This window comes from Dipodomys merriami, unplaced genomic scaffold (genome assembly GCF_024711535.1).
Source record: "Dipodomys merriami isolate MVZ:Mamm:240054 unplaced genomic scaffold, mDipMer1.0.p SCAF_27, whole genome shotgun sequence".
NCBI classification, from domain to species: Eukaryota; Metazoa; Chordata; class Mammalia; order Rodentia; family Heteromyidae; genus Dipodomys; species Dipodomys merriami.
This window is the reverse complement of record NW_027204159.1, coordinates 3,716,761-3,739,535: the sequence shown is the minus strand read 5'-3', so window position 1 is coordinate 3,739,535 and position 22,775 is coordinate 3,716,761. Positions and strand designations below refer to the sequence as shown.

At 36.2% G+C, this 22,775-nt stretch overlaps 1 protein-coding gene across 1 annotated transcript in view; it reads right to left on the bottom strand.

Moving 5' to 3' along the window:
• Positions 1-575: 575 nt before the first annotated feature.
• The window catches only part of Wdr36 (WD repeat domain 36), a 37,749-nt gene continuing 15,549 nt past the window's right edge, over positions 576-22,775 (bottom strand). The window contains exons 11-23 of the mRNA XM_070036032.1: positions 17,393-17,479; positions 16,597-16,742; positions 12,973-13,087; positions 12,481-12,646; positions 12,171-12,279; positions 9,955-10,034; positions 8,253-8,360; positions 6,291-6,388; positions 5,563-5,705; positions 3,970-4,089; positions 3,728-3,809; positions 1,821-2,008; positions 576-748 (exon numbers count right to left, since the gene is read on the bottom strand). Coding sequence (XP_069892133.1) covers positions 599-748; positions 1,821-2,008; positions 3,728-3,809; positions 3,970-4,089; positions 5,563-5,705; positions 6,291-6,388; positions 8,253-8,360; positions 9,955-10,034; positions 12,171-12,279; positions 12,481-12,646; positions 12,973-13,087; positions 16,597-16,742; positions 17,393-17,479 — 1,592 coding nt within the window. The 3' untranslated portion in view covers positions 576-598. The remainder of the gene's footprint in view (positions 749-1,820; positions 2,009-3,727; positions 3,810-3,969; positions 4,090-5,562; positions 5,706-6,290; positions 6,389-8,252; positions 8,361-9,954; positions 10,035-12,170; positions 12,280-12,480; positions 12,647-12,972; positions 13,088-16,596; positions 16,743-17,392; positions 17,480-22,775) is intronic.

Below are 22,775 nucleotides of genomic sequence, written 5' to 3'. Positions count from 1 at the left end.
TCTATCATATTCCATTAGATAGAAATCCTATTGGTTAACTACTTTTAAGACTTTTTATCAAGAGATCATTCTTTAAAGTTCTGTCAGCCTAATGCTGAATGGGAGTGTCACTTGTGTTCAAACCTAGTCAGCTGCATTTCAGGAATGACAAATCATGAATTCAGAAAGAAAGCTTCTGAGGACAACCTTTGATAGAATTTGGAATTTTACTTTCCTCTCTTGGTGTATGTTCAGACTCTTCCTATAATGATTTTAATTGGGCAAGTAACATTCACATTTCTGATTCAAGAACAACTTTCTTCAGGAACATGATAATGAGGGAAGCACTAGTCCTGTGTTAGGAAGTTGAATCCACTGAGATCCCAGCTGACTTTATTTCCAATCGCCTGAACACAAGGGCTGTAGCTGAAAATGTCAGCTATGTCTGGTAGCTCCAAGAGTCAACTCATGTTTTCATGAAAGGTTTCTCAGAGGGAAACATTCCTTTTATCATAAAGTAATTTTTATAACTATATTATGATCCATTTATCTGTTATCTTCCAACTCTGAGTTGAACCCATTTAATGTATAACTTTATTTCAAACTCTTAAGCTTACTTTTATAGCAAGGCACTTTTGATATAGTTTAAAACACACATGCTTTGATTGAAGAGTGATTGTAAATGAATCCAGTTTTCTTCCACTTGTGATAACAATTTTGTCATTTCTTCTAGGAGTACTGGCTCTGAAGGAACCATTTTGAGGTGTAACTGAAAAGTAAGATAGCTACTTTATTAAAAACAAATAAACAAAAAAAACCACTTAAATATTCCAGTTTGGATTTTTTTCCTACTGAGGAATCTATGAAAATAGTACCTAGTTGTTTTTTCTTAAATAATAATTTATTATTGATTCTGACTTCCTACCTCCAACTCTTTTCATTTTTAATCATGATTGCCCTCTATTGTATTGTCACTCCTGTAGAAAAAGAAATACTCCTCATAAAATCTTCGGCCAAACAAAAGTCTTGTAACCAGATCTAGGTTTTATCACCAATTCTGTGCTTCCACAGGTCTCTCCTTTCAGTATAATCCATTGGCAACAAACAAAAGACTGCTTTATTTTCTAAATACATAAGTAAATTTGTTTTGGGGCACTAAAACTTGTATATGGGAAAATACATGAGATAACTTATATGACACTTGTATTTGTAATCATTTACTATTATCTAAATATCTAGCATTCAAATACTTTTAAAGTAATTAAATGAAGTGAGAACTCATTTTAGATTACTAATAGGCCAAATGAAGTATGTTACTTTACATCAGCGTTATCTATCTCCTTTACTACATTATACCACTAAAACAGACCTTCAAAACATATTTCTACTATATTATTCAGAAGAGCAAGTTGTGCCAAATCATGTGAAACTCCTTTAACTGTGAGAGTTGAATGCATTGATTTCAGTGAGACAAAACTTTCTCTTCACAATCACAGAAAAACTTACAAAATGACTACTCAATAAATGGGAAAAAAAATGACAAAAAAAAATCACGATACAGTTAAAAGGTGCTATAAAAGACTACAAAGCTGTTTGGGCCAGTACTGCAAATGTGTAGTTGTAAACCACATGCAGTTATTCAAACTTTATTACAATTCCATAACATTAAAACTTAAGCCTCTCAGCTCTACCACTTATATTTTGAGCATTCAACAACATATAACAAGTACTGTTGTACTGGAGATGGTGGATACAGGCCACGTCCATCTTGGCAGAAAGTTCTAGTATATAATGTTGCTATTGAGGAAGGAAAAGTAAACCATTAGCTCACATTACCTTACCTTCAGAAATAATGCAAGGTAAGCCTGGGCTAACTCAAAATCCCGCTTTCTGTCCAACATCATTCCAATCATTCTCAGAAAACTCTGCATAACTTCTATAGATCCACCACCATCCGGAGACAAATTCCGCAGCTCTGTTTCAATTCCTGAGGGGCCTAATTCTTTCAGAAGGTTCAGAGCAGCTTCATCTGCATAACATTTTAAAAAGAAAATAATTACTTACTAGTACTTTAAGAAACTTTACTTTCAAGTACTCTATCAAACCCAAGTATCACACACATAGAAAAAGTGGTTTTCCTCAATAAGATATATTTAAATGGGACAAGGAATTCTTTTTGTGCGTTAATTTATTTCCAGTCAAAAAGTTGAACAAACATTACAATAAATGTAAATCAGCAAAAAGCACAAGACTAGTACAATAAAAAGTATTAAAAGCACTAAACCTTTTACATGGTTAGTGACTTAAAGGTTTTTCCTGCTGTTAAAGAAAATCTAATGCTTCACACTTCATGATACTCATCAATCAGAAAAAACCCTTAATGTAAGTTGGAGACCAAGAGGTCCATAACACACTATTAAGTGATTAACACTGGGAATAATCTGAGGTAGGGAATTTTTTTCAGTATTATTATAATAATATCACAAGATCATTTAGAAATGCTATCCCAGAAGTATACAAAAAAGGGAAAGGCTCCAGGAACAGCCCTTATTCTTAACTACCCCAAATCTATGTTTTCTCTGTAGATACACACTATTATTTCCCTTGAATTCTATGAATATATACTTAACACACAACTGTTTTATAATGATTTATTTGGTATCACAATAGCAATATTGTCTGAGCAGTATGCCACCAAGAAAAATTCTCATCAATTTCACTTTCTGTCCTCCAGCATGTTTTCACTTTGAAGTGTTTTTCCCCTCCCAATAAACAAAACAAGTACTCATCAGTACCATTCTTTGAATTTGTCCAATGTACTACAGTGATGTTGGTATAAAAACAAAAGAATATGTATCATAAAAGAGTTGATTCAAATTTCTTGTTAAAGTGACTGTGTAAAATTACTTATAATTCTAATTACTCATTACTATTAGCTGTAGCTATAATCTGCATCTTAAATATATTAATACATTCACAAATTTTTGGTGGTAGGTTTGAGCTCAGATTCAAGCTTGCTAGGCAAGCAGTCTATTGTTTAAACCATGCTCCCAGCCCTTTCTGCTTTACTATTTTATTTTTCGGATAGGGTCTCAAACTTATATCCCAGGGCAGCCTCAGACTGGGATCCTTCTTTCTCTACCTCTCAAGTAGCTAAGATTAGAGGCTTATATCATGACCAGCCAAAATTGCTCTTCGATAGGATAGTTTGGGAATATATAAATTTATCCAAGGTAACATTTTGTTTTATTGAAAATAGCTCTACAAATGTAAAGAATAGCTCTACAAATGTATAAAAAGAAAAGATTGCAAATTGATTATAAAAATTTTTTTTTTGGTGGTACCTAGGCACTTCAAGTACCTAAGGCTATTGTTTTTTTTTTTTTTTTTTTTTTGTCGGTCGTGGGGCCTGAACTCTGGGCCTGGGCGCTGTCCCTCAGCTCTTCAGCTCAAGGCGAGCGCTCTACCACTTGAGCTACAGCGCCACTTCCTAAGGCTATTATGTTTGCCAGGCAGATGCTCTGCCCTATAGAATGTATGAAAGGTTTTCAATAAAGATTTCCATCTGCATCATCTGATTTTATTGCAATTAAAAAGCTAAAATTAATACAGATTAGAACCAAAATTTCATTCATTTTTAAGTTTTACTGTTTTCTTTTAACTACTAAGAAATCTAGTATTTCCTTCCATTTTTCCTAAAATAAAACAAACAAAAAATATTTGCTAATATATTCTACAATTAACTTACATTTATTATTCAATAGTCCTTCTTCAAGTTTCAGGCAGAAATCTGACTTTTGAGCCAAAACCCCAAGATTTACTACTCTAGACTTAAATGAAAACAAATATATATTAGTCAAAGAACAAGTGTCACCAAAAAGCCATCATCAATTTACCTGTATTTGTAAAACTCAGTCTTGGCAGAGAAATACATACAAACATGAAGTACATACAAACATAAACTACAGACTATCCCAAATGGAATTTTACCTGCTGGGGATCACTGCTTTGTTCAGGTACAGCAAATCTGGGTACAAGTCCAGGAACAGTTGGAATAAAAAATGGTGCTGATTTGGGTACTTTGGGTGGCTCTTTTGGTTTATTTTTTTTCTGATGAAAAGAAAAATACAGTAAATAATTATTTATCAGGTTTCTAAATCAATTTTGAAACAGATACCGAAAAACAAAACAGAACAAAACACTTTCATATTAGATTGCTGAAAACTTCAATCTATTTGACCAATACCAAAGCTAATCTTAAGCCAAGTTTTCCACACAGACCTCCAAACTCTTATAGTTTCTGTATGTTAGTGCAGTGTTGTATCTTAGTTAAGAAGCAGAGTAGGGGCTGGGAAGGTGGCTCAGTGGTAGAGCGTTTGCCTTGCATGCTCAAGGCCCTGGGTTCGATTCCTCAGCACCACATAAGCAAAAAGAAAAAAGCCGGAAGTGGTAGAGCGCTAGCCTTGAGCTGAAGAGCTGAGGGACAGCGCCCAGGCCCAGAGTTCAGGCCCCATGACCAGACCCCCCCCAAAAAAAAAAGCAGAGTAATCTGAATCTTTGCTCTACTAGTTGAATATTCTTCTGATCACTTCTTTCATAATCACTACTTGTATTTTATTATACTTCTAAACTTTTCTTAAATATTTATTATCTTTAGGTAGTTGTACAAAGGAGGTGCCATTTAAAGCAGTTTATGAATACACTATATTTTGGTAAGTGGCGCCCCCTTTGCCATTTTTACCCCCCTCTGACCCACCCCTCCCTTTTTTCTTAAATTTTGTGGTATATATCATGAGTTCTTATGTTTTGTACTCTTCTGCTTTTAAAGCCATATCCTCAAGTCCTCATCCCCCCCCTCCACCCCAGATTGACAGACTGGACAATATGATGGAGAGATCATGACTATGCTTCCATTCAGCACACATTTATACTGATGTCCAATCTCAGTTTCCACTATCATCGTTTCAATTGTTTTAGCAACTCACAAATGAGTCATGAAATATACTCCACTAATATACACCACAGTAGAAAAATTTTTCATGTGAAAGCTTAAGGAATTTCTCAAAGACAAAAGGTCTCACTTTGCTTTCGCTACCACTGTCAAAGTATGTATCTCATGTTAGTTTTGCGCCTAACCCTGACACAGAAAGGTCTAAGTCTTTGTATTTGACAGAGTAGACTGTGGGTTAATAAATTACCTACACCTAAATAAACTAAAAAATCAGTGACACTTAATTGGCCATCAAATACCTAGCAGTAAGACACATACATTATTGTAGCAATTTTTCCCCTCTTGTTCTAAAAAAGTAATTAGATTGGATTTAAAATATACTACCTCTAGTAGCTCTACAGTTGTGGAATGTAGTTCTGATACATTGAAACATCTGCAACATGCTTTCAGAGTTGACACTGGAGGATATCTTTGTGATAATCACATTAGATGAATTAACATTCAACCAAATAACACTGTCTAACAAGGGCTCCACTCAATGCCCTCAAAACAAAGGAAGCTATCACTCTGCTTAAAAACCAACACCAACAGCAAAGTGTATGTACTGTGTGGTATCAAGTGTACTTCATTACCTTAATAACATCAAGATTAAGCAGGTTTTTCCACCGTGATTCAGGGAGAAGGGATAGGGTCACCAACTTCTCATTTAACTGCTCTGGTGAGTCATATTCTATCATTTCATCACTTGGCTCTACTTCTTCTTCGACTTCTATATCTTAAAATATATATTCAAGTAGGACAAATGAAAAATAATATTTATATTAATTCATTCCAAATCCATTATTATTTGGTAACAAGTTTACTCAATATAGTCTATCTAATCTTTGCATATATTTCCTTTGTTTATCCCCTTTTTCTTGATTTTGGAATATTAAATGCATTTTTCATTATCACAATCAAAATGCTTTTACCCTAATATGTTACTTGATGCCTGTTTTTTTGAGCCATTGGTTATTTTTGAGCCATTGGTTATTTTTGACATGGGACCTTATGTTTTGCCTGGGTTGGATGAGAATCTTTCTGCTTCTGCTTCCCACCATAGCTAGGAAAAAGTATGGAATCCCATGCAAAGCTGTTAAGATGGAGTCTCCTAAATTTTTGTCTAGATTGGCTTTCAAATGGCTATCCCAGTAGCATAAGCTATTATGGTATCACTTCAATTATGTTTTTCTATAAACTGTAATTACTCAAATACTTCATACCTGTTAAAAATACTTTGACTACATTGTCTTATATAGTAATAGTCCTTTAAAGTAATTTATATTATGTCTCAAGAATTACTTTAGTATTCAGTGATTACCTTGAGTTTGACAAGTACCAGGAAGCATCACTGCTGAAGGAACATAATCTGTAGGAAGTGGTCGTAGTGAAACAACTGAATATAGGGAAATATTAGACCTGCAAAATCAAAACAAAGTCAGATTTTAAAAGGTTTCTTCAGAAAAACCTCAATATCTAATAATCTTTACAGTCTTAAATTTCGGACAAACAATATTAACTTAAATTCCTTTATTTATGCCATAGATGTTATCACAAGAAAGTTATTTAAAAAGAATTAATAAATAGCTTCTGGGAAGCTGAGATCTGAGGATCAAGCTTCAAAGCTACTCCAGATAGGAAAATCCTAATCAGCAAAAATCCAGATGTCAAGGCATAGCTTGAGTGGTCGAATGCCAACCATGATGGAAAAAGCCCAGTAAGAGGGTGAGATTGAGTTCAAGCCCCAGTGTCAGCACAAAGACAAAACAAACAACAAAACATTATCTTATTTTTAATGTAGTATAGAAACATGTTTGAAAGAGACTAGTAGCAGATACTATTTTCATAAAGTAAAATAACCCCCACCATCTTGTTTTAATAAATATGAACCTGCATTTAAGAAAATTATAATGAAAGAAATGATAGTTACAAAATGAGTCACATAATGAATATTCTGACTATTCGAGGGTACGTTGAACAGTCGTGGATTTTCCTTTCCTAGAATGGCCTATTAAGTGGCCATGCTTCTCATACTGGCCATGGATAAGTAATCAAGATAAAAACACTTGTCCCAGAGTAGGGATAAGATTTTTCCCACACATCAATCTCAAATGGAAAATAAAAATTGGGAACCTCAGGTTCTGCGTTATCAGTGCTATATACAAAGAAGCCCCATACTCTTTGCTACAGAGATCCAATAACTACTATGATTTTAATTGCTGAAGGCTGACTCTAGGAGATACCGTTTCACTATGTATCAATTTACTTTTCATTTTAAAAAAATGTAACAGCATCTTAAAATCTGAATTAGGAAAAGGAGTCAGGCATGGTGGCTTATACCTATGATCCTAATACCAGCAGTTGAGAAGCTGAGATAGGTGGCCTGAGAGTTCAAGGCCAGCTTGTGCTACCTAGTGAGATATTGTCTGTAATGCTAAAATAGAAAAGAATTTGTTCTTTAAAAGAGCTTTTTTCATTTTTGCATTTTTTTCTTTTTGTTTGTCTCTGTCTCTGGGAGTATAAGGGGAGGTACAGAAATGGAGGGATAAAGGGTAAACAAATGCAGCAAAGGTAATCATGGGACACTATGTTGAAAATGAATTATACCACTTGTGGGTAGGATGGGAGGGGAAAACTGGGAGAGGACAAGGGAAGGAGTGACATTGTCCAAAGGAAATATACTATTTGCCTGACACTTAGGTAATTTCAACCCCTCTGCATCTAGCATTTTCAAATAAAAAAAAGAACTAGAAAAATGAAACAAAAAAAAAGAAATAGAAAAAAAATTTATTCTCCTCGCTGGTAAGTACAATTCAACAAATTAAACATATAAACTCAGGAAATAAAACCTTTCTAGGCCCAGGTAATTATCATTTATTTCCAGCCTTATATTTCAACATAGATTTGAGTATCACAATAAATATCTTTTAATGTTTGTTATGAAAAATCAAGCAACTAGAATTAACTTTAGCATTTTGCTCCCATCTGTGCTATATTTTATATTTAAAAAAAGCAAATTTTACCCTTCCTGAAAACAAAAGCCAAATAGGACAACATAAATATCATGTACTTTAGAAGACACAGTTGAACAAAGCTGTCTAAATTATCAAGCAGATGCTAAATGAGCCAAAGACTAACTTATTATGATTTAGCTATCTATGTTAACCAGGGACATTTCTAGTATATAAACCCAAAAACTAACTGTTACTGTAAGAACTATGATTTCTGGGTATATATATATCATCCTCTGACCCAAATAAGAGAAGCATATGAAAGAACTCACCAAAGATAAATTCCAAGGTGGTCCACATGGGAAGTTGCTAGAAAGTCTCCAGTAGGGGACATAGTTACATTGAGAGGAGCTGAGTCCAACAAAAAGCAGTCTATAAGGCTACAAAAATAATTAAAACATTAAAGTACTTAAGCTCTACTAAAAATGATACAATTCACAAAAGCTAATGTTGAATCAAAGCTTTTTGGCTTTTATGCTACTTTCAGATATAAATTCTTCTATTCCAAGGATTACTTAGTAGTTAAAAAAAAAATTATTTTCGGGGGCTGGGAATGTGGCTCTGTGGTAGAGTGCTTGCCTTGCATGCATGAAGCCCTGGGTTCGATTCCTTAGCACCACATAAGCAAAAAGAAAAAAGCCGGAAGTGGCGTTCTGGCTCAAGTGGAAGAGCGCTAGCCTTGAGCTGAAGAGTTGAGGGACAGCACCCAGGCCCAGAGTTCAGGCCCCACGACCGGACCCCCCACCCCCCAAAAAAAATTCTTTTCAGGGTGGGGGAAGAGAGGGAGCTATATGTGGTGATGAGGCCTATAATTCTAGCATTTAGGACACTGAGGTAGGAGGATCTTGAGTTCCATGACTGCTATCTCAAAAAAGGCAAAAGAAACAAAACGCCTAGCCAATTTAATATTTTTGGACATTAGCCTATTTCTTCTACCTTATTAAGAAGAAAAAGCACATATACCAACTATATTACCTTCCACAATTTTTTTACTTTGGTTAAAATTACATGATGTTCATTTTTAGAAAACAGCAAAAAGGCCAACAAGCAACTAACAATACTTCTAAATAGTGTCTTAAAAGCCAAGTTTTTTAAATTTAGGAAATAGCAATTTTAGGTGAACTTTCTGTAGCTAACTGACTCACTTTTGTTTTAGTGTATGGAACAGGAACGAGAGGCATGGCAGCAGTTATCAGAGTTGGACCCACTAATAGCACTCTCATCTGTGCTTACTGTAAATCAGGTATACATGTGGGCTATGAGTACCTCATGCTGCAGGGAAATGAGAACATCAGGGTTTTTCCTTTCTAAATGTCAGACTATTTCCACATGAAGTTATCCAATTCCTGAGAAAGTGTTGGATTAGTAGCAAGTTTCACTCCATTAAGCCAATTTCTGACACTGCCAAGTTACTGATAGAGAAGATATGAAAATATAAAGGAAAAACTAGGAGTTTGGGCCCTTTAAGTTCAAGAATAACTTCAAAAAACCCTCAAAATGAAGTCTGTCTGTATTCTATCTTTGACTAGCAGGAAGGAGAAACAAGCTTTCCATTTAAAGATTTACTCAATCCTGGTCTCTATTGTTCAGAATTTTTTTTTTTTTTGTAGGTCATGGGGCCTGAACTCTGGGCGCTGTCTCTCAGCTCTTCAGGTGAAGGCTAGCGCTCTACCACTTGAGCTATAGCGCCACTTCCGGCTTTTGCTGCTTCTGTGGCGCTAAGGTATCGAACCCAGGGTCTCATGCATGCAAGGCAAGCACTCTACCACTGCGCCACCTTCCCAGCCCCTGTACAGAAATGTTTTAAGAATTAGTTAGGCCCTACTGTTTACAGGGCCAAAATATTGCCAGTATAGTGTCATATTAGGAAAATCCCCCAATACATTCATATTAAAAACCTACTCAACCCATTAACCATGGTATACCACACATTATGGCAATGACTGTAAAATGGCCTGAGGGACTTAAACTCACCACCCAGATGGTAGGTCCCAAGTCCTAATAGTGCAATCCATTGCAGCACTTATTAACCAACGACCATCAGGACTGAATGTCTAAAACAAAGTAACGCAACAACAAAAAGCCATATAAATTCAGACATACTGGTATATATTTATGGGTATATACAAACACCTTTAAGAATATAGGATAAAAAGATTAAGGCTTCATAAAAAATTAATTTGATTAATACTTAAACTCCCTTAAGCCAGACCCAAAGAAACATAGGTCCATGGACTACCTTATTTGTAATAATTAGCATTCATCTAGGATAATTAGCAGATGAGTAGAACAGCTTAATAGTTAGGTACATCTGACCATATAAGATGAAGCTAAGTGAAATGAACTCCAAGACATGGACACAAGAGGTTTTCCTCTTGTTTTTGTTCTCAATGGACTAAGTGATTTCTTTTTTCTTTTGTGTTTTTTCCCCTATGGTTTATCCCCTGTTGTCACTGCACTCGATTTTGGCACTCTGGGTATTGTATATATGTTTATCTGAACTAGGGAAGGGAAGGGGAACAACAAAATGGTGAGACAAAGGACAAGGGGGAGATCCTATGCAACAGCAATACTCAATAATATGTTGGAAATGATGTGTACAACTTGGGAGGGGGGAAGATTGGGAGGGAGGGACAGATGGAGAAAAATGAAAGAGGGGGTAACAAGTTTGACAAATGTACTCACTACCTTACTTATGTAACTGAACCCCTCTGTACATTACCTTGACAATAAAATTAAAGTATAAATAAAAATAAAGTCTAAACAACTGTGAATCCCAATCATTTTTAACATTAATATGTCTTTATGAGAATACTGAAAAATTATTTATGAGGTATAAGGATTTTTTTAAACTTTCAGTTCTATTTGTGGAAGCAATGATAGGTCTATTTTCTTAAAAGAATGTATGCTTTCTAAGAATCCAAGCCGCCATAATTTTGAGGACAGTAAAAATTACCTTAAAATACTAAATTTATTGAGGAAGTCCTTGTAATTACAGCTTCATTTAAAAATTTTATTAATGAGCAAGCACAAGTGAGAAAGTTTCAGAAGGAGAAACTGGCAGAGGATGTTCACATTGACAGGTGTTTTTAAAAATGCCATTTCATCATTCCCATTCTTGTTTCTACAGATGCTGTCAAAACATAATGGGTAATTTTGCCAGCCTCTTAGGTGCAAAGCAGAATTTCCTGACCAATTTCTTTCTTCTACCTTTAGAAAAGGAAACATTTGCATTCAAATTCTTACTTCTGGTGTCAGATCTAACAAGTAAATTTACCTACTGGTTTGTCCCCTAGTACTTAGGGTTTTATCTTTATACAGTCCTCAACTGACAATTTTAAGTTGCTGGATTTTTTTGTGTGTCTTTCCCCCCATACCAGATCTAGAACTAAGGACCTTGTGCTTGCTTATGTGGTGCTGTAGCACTTCAGTATCTTTTTTTAAATGAAGAAAATGCTTTTAAAAACATTTCTAATGGGCTGGAGGTGGTAGAGCCCCAGCCAATGAGTAAAAGTGTTACACACAAAGTTTGAGCCAGTCTCTGACAAAAAATGAGGAACATTTCTTATTATCATGTGCTCCACTGAGTACACAATGACGAATGTAACAAAAGACTTTAGGAGATAAGATATGTAAACTCTAGACATACTAGACTAGAATAAACCAGTGATTTCAGGCTATTTATTATTTTCTTTTTTTTTTTTCGGGTCCGGTCGTGGGGCCTGAACTCTGGGCCTGGGCGCTGTCCCTCAGCTCTTCAGCTCAAGGCTAGCACTCTACCACTTGAGCCACAATGCCACTTCCGGCTTTTTTCTTTTTGCTTATGTGGTGCTGGGGAATCGAACCCAGGGCTTCAGGCATGCAAGGCAAGCACTCTACCACTGAGCCACCTTCCCAGCCCCTATTATTTTCTTATATATAAAAAATTCAGAAAGAAGTTCTTTTAGCCTCATTTAATAGTTTAGCCTTATTTAAAATTAAAGCTAAATTTTGGGTTTTGTAATTCAACCTGATAGCATCAATTCCCTAAAAAATATTAAACATTTTCAACTTTTTCTCAATATTTATTTGAAAATTAGCTGCAATTTATTATTTATTCTAAAATCTCTTCATGATGGGCTTAATGTTATTAAAATATAACAAGTTCAATGATTTGAACATTTCTACAGAAATGAGAAGTTTTGTCTTACCATGTCATTGATTTGGCCTTGGTGTCCTGAGAACTCTCTGACAATCTTCTTAGTTTCTATGTCCAAAACCGTAATGGAGAAATCATCTAAGGCAAGTCCCAAGATACCACTAGCAAGACAAATGTACCAGATTCAAAAAAACAAAGAAAAACAACCTGAGTATTCCATTTTGTCAATCAAATTTACCTTTCAGGAAATTTAACTAAAACAGTTTCATTTTCCCATTTGGTAACTTTAACAACTGTCATCAAAAACAACAAAAGAAAATAAAAAAAGAAAAAAGTCCATGATTACTGAAAGTGAAATTTACCTGTCCCGATGTAGTAGCATCATGTTTGGAGATGAATCAAGACTCATGGAATGGATTAAAATTTTGTTTTTAAAGTTCCAGAATTTGAGTAATCCTTCACTGCCAACTGTAATTGTCAACTGGTTTAATCCATCCACAGCAACACCTCTCACAGATCCTTTGTGAGCTTTAAAAAGAGAAGAGAAATCATAATTGGCAGTGTCTATCAAAACAATACACGAAGTATGACTGTTTATATCTAAACTCCCACTATTCAGAGTCCTTAATCTTGAAATGAATCTGGGTTATGAAGCAGGGAGATCTTTTATTTTACTGTTCATATAAAAAACAGAAAGCAAGTGGACGCTACAAGTTAATTTCAAAAAAATAATTGTGATTTTTGTCTAAAGCAGAGAAGAAAAAAAATCATATTATGGTAGTATCTGCTATACAAGGTACAATAATCTATCTAAAATTTGTTTTTTAAAACAAGACAAAGAAAAAATTCAGTACCTTGATCACTGCCAAAACTTCCTCGATGTATACCGGACTGCATGTTATATACATCTACAGTACCTGACGAGAGGCCAATGACAGCAAAGTTTCCACAAGAAGTTATATCTACTGCCTTTAAGGAAAAAAGAGCATTAAAAATGAATTGGCTGACTAGTTTCTCTTCTTTTTCCTTTTTGTTTTGATGGTACTACAGTTTGAACTCAGACCATCAAAGCTCTACCATTTGAACCATCCCTGTGTTTTGCTAATTATTTTAAAGATGGTGCCTAATTAACTTTTATGCCCAGGCTGGCCTCAAAAAATAATCCTCCAGATTCTAATCTTCTGAACAGCTAGGATTATAGGTGTGAACTACCAGCACCAGTAGTTTTCTTAAAAATAATTCTATTTGCGTTTATTAAGAAATATATTTAATTCTGTTTCCATTTTTTAAAAAAAAATGAAAATTACCCACAACAACAAAACACAACTCAATTGAAATTTAGTCAATTTAGGCTGATGCTTAATTGTTAATTTACTTGTAGCAGTGCTGACATACAATCATTCTACTACTTTAATTTCGTCCTTACTTATATTATTTTTTTAATAGTCTGAAAACTGAAAACATAGTCCAGTTAGCATTCCCATATCAAACATTGATATATAAGCAGTTTCTATAAAAAATAGGGCTGGGAAGGTGGCTCAGTGGTAGAGCACTTGCCTTGCATGCATGAGGCCCTGGGTTCGATTCCTCAGCACCACATAAGCAAAAAGAAAAAAGCCGGAAGTGGTGCTGTGGCTCAAGTGGTAGAGTGCTAGCCTTGAGCTGAAGAGCTGAGGGACAGCGCCCTGGCCCAGAGTTCAGGCCCCGTGACTGGACCCAAAAATAAAAATGTATTTTAACATTTACAATATCAATTAGGCACCAATAAAATGCCTGTTTATCTATGTTGAAATTTTGAGAACGAGCTGGGTACTGGTGGCTCACACCTGGAATCCTAGCCTATAAGGAGGCTGAGATCTGAGGATTTCAGTTCAAAGCCAGCCTTGGCAGGAAAATCTGTGAGATTCTTATCTCCAATTATTGACCAGAAAACCAGAAGTGGTGCTGTGGCTGAAAGTGGCAGAGCACTAGCTTTGGGTGAAAAAGCTCAGGGGCAGTGCCCAAGCCCTGAATTCAAGCCCCTAATGGGGGGTGGGTGGGTAGGGGGGAAAGTGTGGTAGATCATGCCAGAGAAATCACTATCACTGACTGCCAATGTGTGTCACACAAAAGTAGCTCACCCAAGAGGTATTTCAAAAACTGAATTTTATACCTAAACAGTTGACTTTCAAGACTTAAATAGAAAATATTAAATTGAAGTTTATCTAATAATACAGGCAATTGATACAGCACTATATATTCTATGGAATTTCTGTATGTATATATATATATAGATGTATATATACATTTTTTAAATAATTAAAGCTTAGTCTTTAACAGAAGTATTTTAGCCAGGAAATAACATTCTAACTTTCAAAAAGGAATACAAATGTCATCTTGCCTATTCTGAACAACTCATTTTCATGCAAACCTATACTTATGCCCTCAGGAACTAATGGAGATACAAGAGTATCACCTACAAGTAACAAAGGCCCTGTCTGTCTGTCCTATGCTTTACAGAACTTGTATTTATCTTAATGGGCTTTACTGTTGTCAGCCTGCTTCGAGCCTTTTCTAATTTACTCATTTTCGTAATGTATTATTAAGAAAGAATAAGCAAAAAGGTGTAACTTGAGAGTTACACCTTTGAGGAACAAACTGTCTGAGTGCATGGACTAACAATTACTTTTTTGGCATTATCTGCGTGTTATTGGCTTTGTTCCAAATAGTTGAGGTTAACAGACAAATGACTCAGCTCCAGTTAAGTACACATACACTAGATGTTTTGAATGAGTTGTTATAGGCTGGCTGTTAAGGTTTCAAAATGAGCTGTCTGAGTTTTAAACCAAGTCTGTCATTTACTCGCTTTAATGAACTTAGGCATGTTACTTAGTAAGCCTCAGTTATCTGCTAACAGAAGACTGTATCATAGAAGTGTTGCGAGTATACTTATCTTTATTACCATTACTGCAATCTTTACTCAAAACTGTGGGTAAAATTCCTAAAGAAGCTTAAAATAGACTTTCTATGCATAGAAAAGCTTAAGGCTGGCTTTTCATACCATGGGACATTAGAGCATATGTACAAAGTAATTTGTAATATAAAGTGAAAATGTTGATTTATACTTTTAATTAGCATTTCCAAAAGCAGAGGTATATACTGAAATGATTAGAATGAACAAGTTCAACAATGTTGCAAGATATAAGATCAAGATGCAAAAGTCAATTGAAAAAAATAAAATTCAAAGAAAAAAATCTAACTAAGTGGTATAAAATATTTATTGGTAAGTACAAAACTGTTGACAGAAATTATTCATGGAGCAGAGATGCTCCATGAATAACTCATTTTCATTAGTTTATAAAAATCAAAATCCCAGGGCTGGGAAGGTGGCTCAGTGGTAGAGCACTTGCTTGCCTTGCATGCCTGAGGCCCTGGGTTTGATTCCCCAGCACCACATAAGCAAAAGGAAAAAAAGCCGGAAGTGGCGCTGTGGCTCAAGTGGTAGAGCGCTAGCCTTGAGCTGAAGAGCTGAGGGACAGCGCCCAGGCCCAGAGTTCAGGCCCCACAACTGGACTCCCCCCCCCCCAAAAAGATCAAAATCCTAGCTGTCTTTCTTTTTTTTTATTAAAGAAATTGACAGTTTAAGCCTGTTACGAGTGGCTGGCATCAGTAATCCTAGCTATTCAAGTTGAGATTTGAGGATCAGGTTTGAAGCCAGTCAAAAGCAGGAAAATCCATGAGATTCTTACACAATTAAAGAAAGACACAGACACAGACACAGACACACACACACAAAGTGACGATGTAGCTCAAGTGGTAGAATGCCAACCTCAAGTGAAAAAACCTATGGGAGAGTGCCCAGACACCTGAGTTCAAAGCATATCAAAATAAACAAACAAAATCCACAGAGCCAAAAGAGCTAAGAGAATCTTGAAAAAAACACAAACCAGCTGGGCGCTGGTGGCTCATACCTATAATCCTAGCCTCTCAAGAGGCTGAGATCAGAGGATCAAGGTTCCAAGCCAGCCCAGGCAGGTAAGTATGTGAGGTTCTTATCTCCAATAAACTATAAAAAGAACTGGACGTGGAGTTGTGGCTCAATTAGTAGAGTGCTACCCTTGAGCACAAAAGTTTAGAGACAATGCCTAGGACTGTCAAAACAGAAAAAACCAAAAAAGGCAAAGTCGGAGTCATAGTTCACAATTTCAACACTTACTACAAAGCTGATCTAATAAGATGGTGCAGTACTGGTATAAGGACACAAATGGCCCATGACCACAGAAAAGATGTTTAATACAGTAAATCTTCAAAATCACATTGAAATCCTACTTTACACTCCATCCCAAATAATTAAAAATATTTCTGCTGGTTAGAATGAATAAGTTCAAATGTTAAACTATGTTTTTTTCCACCAATACTATTAGTAAACTTGAGTATAACAAAATTACCAGAGGACAGTTTGAAAGGAGAAAATATTGTAAGAAAACAAGGTCACTTACTGTTGCAGTAATATTATCTTTTGTCAGTTCCTTTGGCTTGAGAAAGTAAGATCCTATTGTAGACTTCTGATAGTTCCACGTTGAGCAAGATAGCTTACCTCGATGGCAAGCAATGATACCATCCCAGTCACTCTCACGAGCTTCCTCTAAACATAATTAAAATCATAAATCACATCACTTTCACTCCCTTATTCATGTTATTTAATTAAGCATTTAATAGTCCACTAGCAACACAATAGTTCAGTTACACTAATCCTAAAACAGAAATAGTATCTGATAGTTTTCACTCAATAATCCCATTATTTGAGTACATTTGTCTTAAACTCACTTCTCCCAAAGAAGTCCAGCTCAAATGCTATAGTATACTTAGGCTTCAGTGTCCTAAAATCTTGATTTGTCAGAGCCCTGTCCTTATATTTTGATGTCTCAGTTCTTACCTTCCTTACTTCATTATACCAGGCATGTAGTAAAAAGGGCCATAAAAATCAATTAATATATTAATAGCTGCTTCAGAGGAGAGCAAAGCCCAAATTTAATAGATAGCAAGTTCAGTTTTTATAGGCAATGTACAAATATGAAAATACTTAAAGTATCAAATAAGTTATTATGCCATCAGGTAAGCTCATGTCAAAAATAAATCATCTTTTAGTCCAAACAAGATCAGCAGGCACGTAAGGTTATCTTCTGAATGTATAGTAATATTTATAAATGTAATTACTAAAACAGAAGACATAAAGTAAAAGAACTGAAGAAATATAAACCCAAGAATTTCATACAACAGCATGAATTTACTTACGGGCTGCAAACTTTGTGACAGGAGGAAGTCTTACTGACAAGGTATTCTGTAGTCCTTTACGTTTCACTCTGTTTTTGTTTATTAGTCCTGGGATTAAGGAAGAGGATAATAGCTATGATAAACATAAAGCTACCAAGTGCCATGTAACTATAAGGTTCAAGATATTTCCATTTAAATCAGAGCAAAATAAAGATGTCACTACCACTATTAATAATCATTTCTGAAATTAAGTAATTAAGATATAAACTCACATTACAAAAGCAGTTCACACTTGTAAACCTATCACTCAAGAGCAAGATTTGAGGATCAAGGTTCAAAGCCAGTCTGGGCAGGAAAGTCCATAAGAATCTTATCCCCAGTTAACCATAGAAAGCTGGGAGTGGGGCTATGGCTTAAGTGGTAGAATGCTAGCTAGCCTCAAGCAAAAGAGCTCAGGGACAGCATCCAGGCCTTCAGTTCAAGCCCCAGGACTGGTACAACAATGATAACAAAAAGATAAAAATATTATTGACCAATAGTATGACAGTCTTGGAGTCAATCAAAAGAGCCATCCAATTATAATTATAAAATGGCAGTTTCATTAGAACAGGTTACAGAATCAAAATAAAAGAAAGGTCAGTAATTTCTCAATATTATAGCAATAATCAGGGATTTACTGAACAAAGACTGAATGATTACACTGGGATTACGTAAAAAAATGTTAAAGGCCTTTGAATAACACAGTACATGTAGGACCACACAGAGAAACTTAAGTCACTAAAAACATGAAAGACAGGCTGGAGGCCATAGCTCAGGCATCGGAGCATCTGTCAATAAGAAGGAAGCCCTAGAGTCCGGCGGAAGATGGTAGAGGAGAAGCTGGAGGCTAACGAAGCTCTTGCATAGAGAGCAGTTTTAGTGTTATAGTGAACAGTACTAGGCTAGAGAATCACACCAAGTGTGCCATCACAGTACAAAGAGTTTGGCCAGAGAAGGAAAACCCAAGCAGCTTGGTAAAGGAGACAGATATGAGCACTTGCTGGTGTCCACGGCGGTGGCGGTGGCGGTGGCTGCTGCCCAGGCTTCCATATCAATAGAGCAAGCCTGGGACAAAGGTGCCAGATGCGGTGAGTGAACGGATTCTATTCACCACCAGCAAGAACTAACAAGGAGCAGAAATCTTCATCCTGCTGATCACAGACCATGGATAGCCTGGAAACCAAGAGATTGGTGTGAGTACCCCCAAGACATCTCCTACTCACAGAGCAGTGGTGGGAAGGTAGCTCCTCCCTCAGTACGGGAGAAGAACTCCATCTTTGATACTGACAAAGGCCCAGCCAAGAAGCTAACTCCAACTCAGGCCTTGGAAGAAAACAATAGGAGCCATTCAACAGGTCACAAGAACCTGACCTGCCTGGCTCAGCTCCACCCAGGGAAAAGTCTTCCATCCTAGGCAGTGAGGGCTCCGCCCCTGGAGAAGTGACCTTCACTGGGGAAATAGAGCCAGAGGCTGCCCACTACTGCCTAGGCAGTCACCCAGCAGCAGGAAGGGTAAATGAAAAACAATTGAAAATCAGTAAACATAAATCCTGAGAATGGCTCCAGGCCAGGAGCTAGCACCTCAAGGAAAAGCTACTAATTGCTGATAGGCCTCAAACCTACCCAAAACCTAGCCTCATCCATCACAGCAACTCCAAGCTAGAGGAAACAGCCATCTCCCTCTTTTGTGATACTCAAAGCAGATCTCCCTCCCAATAAACTAGCCAGGGAGGAGGATCACAAAGTCCTGGGTAAGGCAGAGCTTCTTTCTGCCAGCTAAAACAAACTAACTTAAGAAACCAATCAAGCCACAGGAAAACCAAACACCACAAGCAAACCAGAGACTCCACCAAGAGACTGGTTATGGACACGGGAGATACAGATCCTTCGGCGCCCCGCCCCCTCCCCCCCCAAAAAATCAAATAACTTTTTTGTACCTATTTTTTAATAAAAAAAATTTGTTTTCTAATTTTTCCCATAATTTTTATCTTAGGTGTGTGTATGTGTGTGGTTTTAAATCTTTTTTTTTTTTTAAACATTTTGGTCCTTGTTTTTGTTTGTGTGACTTAATTGCTGTTCTGTTCATCCCCAGATATATACCCATCTTCGATTATTAGACCTTATCCTTCGTTGTGTGTATACATAATTCAGAAACTAATTACTCAATTCACAACCTCTTAGGCTTAACTCCTTTAATATTAGTATTATTTCTATATAATTACATACTTTTTAAGTATTCCATTTTAATTTTTTATTTTTTTTCCTTTTTTCTCTCTCCTCATTCTATCCTTTTCTTCTATCAGTATTATTTCTTTATACTTACATAAGTTTTGTTCCATTTTTTAAATTTAAATTTTTATTTTTGTTTTTTCATTTTTTTCTTGATTCTTTGTCTCTCTCCTACTTTCATGCTGTTCTATCTGTTTTCTCTCTGAAATTAGGGCTTGGTTAAATTCACTCTTTCTTTTTACTTCTCTACATTCATCTAATCCTATTTTTCCCCACAATTCTCCCTAACCCTATTAATTTCTGGTCTGCTGAATCCCTCTGACGTTCTTAGCTCATTAATCCATAACTGTTTGATGTTGAAGTAGATTGTATCTGTTGAAATAGACTGTATCTGCATCCATTTTGACTGTGTCAATCAATCTGTGCAACTACAGGACTCTAGTTGATGCTTGCCTTAATATAGTTTTCTAGAGTGAAATTGGTGTTACTTTCAAACCACATGGGCAGAACAAGCTGGAGAAACAAGAAAAATGGCAATTCCAGGTAGCTCAACTCCCATTCATGATAATCAGGTAACAGAAGAGTTAATGAATAATCCCCAAAAGCTCTAGAAACACTACTGGTAAAGATGGTGAATGAAAAGACTGAAAGCCTGGCAAAGGACTCAGTGAGAGCGTGATACCGAGCGAGATAAGACTAACCATAGATTAATACAGTAATTTCCCGAGCATGATGAGGCTAACCAAAAATTAGTACAGGAATCTCCTGAGTGTGAGGAAGGTAATCAAAGATTAATACGGGAATTCCATGAGCAGGCTGAAAATAGTCAAAGAGTAACACATGAATTGCCTGAGCAGGATGAGAACAGACAAAATCAATGGAGGCATTCATGCAATCCATAAACAGAGAAGTGAAGGAATCCAGGGAGGCCACAAAGGGAATGCTGAATGGAGCCCATCAGAAGCAAAGGGAGTCCAAGGAAACCATAACCAATCAACTATGGGATTGGAGAATAAACATTGAAAACCAAATTAAGGAAGTCCATACAAGATCTAAAACAAAGCTCCAACAAAGAATCAGAAGCCATCAAAACCGACCAATTAGAAGGAAAGGAAATCAAAAACAAAGTACAAAGTCTTGACAGTAGGTAAGACAATGCAGAAGATCGAATTTTTGGGATTGAAGACAGCCTAGATATTATAGAGAAAGAACATACAACTATCCAAGACAAATCCAAGAAATATGATAGATCTATTCTACATTTAGAAGACACCATCAAAGCCCTAATCTGAGGATAATGGATGTAGAGGAGCACCTAGAGACAGAAGTTAATGGTCTAGGATATTTATTTAACAAGATCCTAGTAGAGAACTTCCCAAACAGGCAAAAAGATAGGCCTACAGATCAGAACAGGATATCCCACCTTTACATTATAATCCACACAGGATCAATTCAGACCAAGGAAAGGATCCTTAAAGTTGTTAAGGAGAAAAAAACCAATCACCTATAAAGGAAACCAGTTAGAATAACCTCAGATTTCTCAGCAGAGAAAATTAAAGCAAGAAGAGCCTGGAATGATATATGCCAGGCCCTAAAGACAAACAACTATTAACCAAGAATACTGTACCCAGCTACTCTCCTTCATAAGGGAAGATCAAATAAAAACCTTCCATAGCAAAGAAAAACTGAAACAATATATCTCCACCAAACCAGCCCTACAAAAGATACTTAAAGATGTCCTACACATATAAAAACAAGAACACAATAAAGACCAAGAAACTGCACCAAGAACCATAGGAAGAACCCAGTTGTCACAGCCCCCAAGAATGTGGATAACATGGCAGGAACTACCAAACACCTATCACTCCCAACTCTCAACATTAATGGACTTAACTCTCCAATTAAGCGACATAGACTGTCTAGTTGGATTAAAAATCAAGATCCTTCTATATGCTGCCTCCAAGAGTCACACCTTGCCCATAAAAACAAACATATTCTTCTGAAAGTGAAAGGCTGGAATAAAATCTACCAAGCAAATGGCCCCCATTATCAGGCGGGAGTTGCAATCCTAATACCAGACAAAATAGACTTCAAATTAAAATTAGTGAGAAGAGATAAAGAAGGTCGCTACATACTAATTAAGGAATCTCTCCTTCAGGAGGGTATTACAATTCTAAATACCTACTCACCAAACAATGGAGCACCCAAATTCATCCAAGAAACACTACTTTCCCTCAAATCTCACATAGATCCAAAGACATTAATTGTTGGGGACTTTAACACACCTCTATCCCCACTAGATATATCAATTCAGGCAAAACCTCAACAGAGAAACCACAGATCTAAACAACTGCACAGATCAACTAGATTTAACAGATATCTACTGAATATTACACCCAGCCACATCAGAATATGCCTTCTTCTCAGCAGCACGTGGAACATTTTCCAAAATAGACCAAATTTTAGGTCACAAAGCAAAGTTGTCCAAATTCAAGAAACACTGAAATTATGCCCAGCATTCTCTCAGACCACTAGGGAATAAAATTAGAACTCAACACCAGAAGCCACCAAAGAAAGTCCTGTAACACATGGAGGCTGAACAACACACTGTTGAACCACCAGTGGATCGTGGAAGAGATTAAAAAGGAAATTCAAGTGTTCATGATATTCAACAAAAATGAGCACACAAATTACCAGCACCTCTGGGACATAGCAAAGGTAGTAGCCAGAAGCAAGTTTGTAGCTCTGAGTTCCCACATCAACAAATCAGAGATATGAAATCTTTAACGAGACACCTGAGGCTCCTTGGAAAAGAGCAGCAAGCTAAAACCCAATCCAGTAGACAGAAACTAATAATTAAAATTAAATCAGAATTGAATGAATTAGAATCCAAAAAAACCATAGAAAGAATCAACAAAACAAAGAGTTGGTTCTTGGAACCAAATCTTACCAGAAAAAGAAAACATACCCAAATAAACAAACTCAGAGATGAGAATGGAAACATCACCACAGAAACAACCAAGATTCAGAACATTGTAAATGAATACTTCTCAAACCTTTATGCTAATAAGTTTGAGAACCTGGAAGAAATGGACCTTTTGCTAGCAAAAATTGACATGCGGAAACTAAACCAACA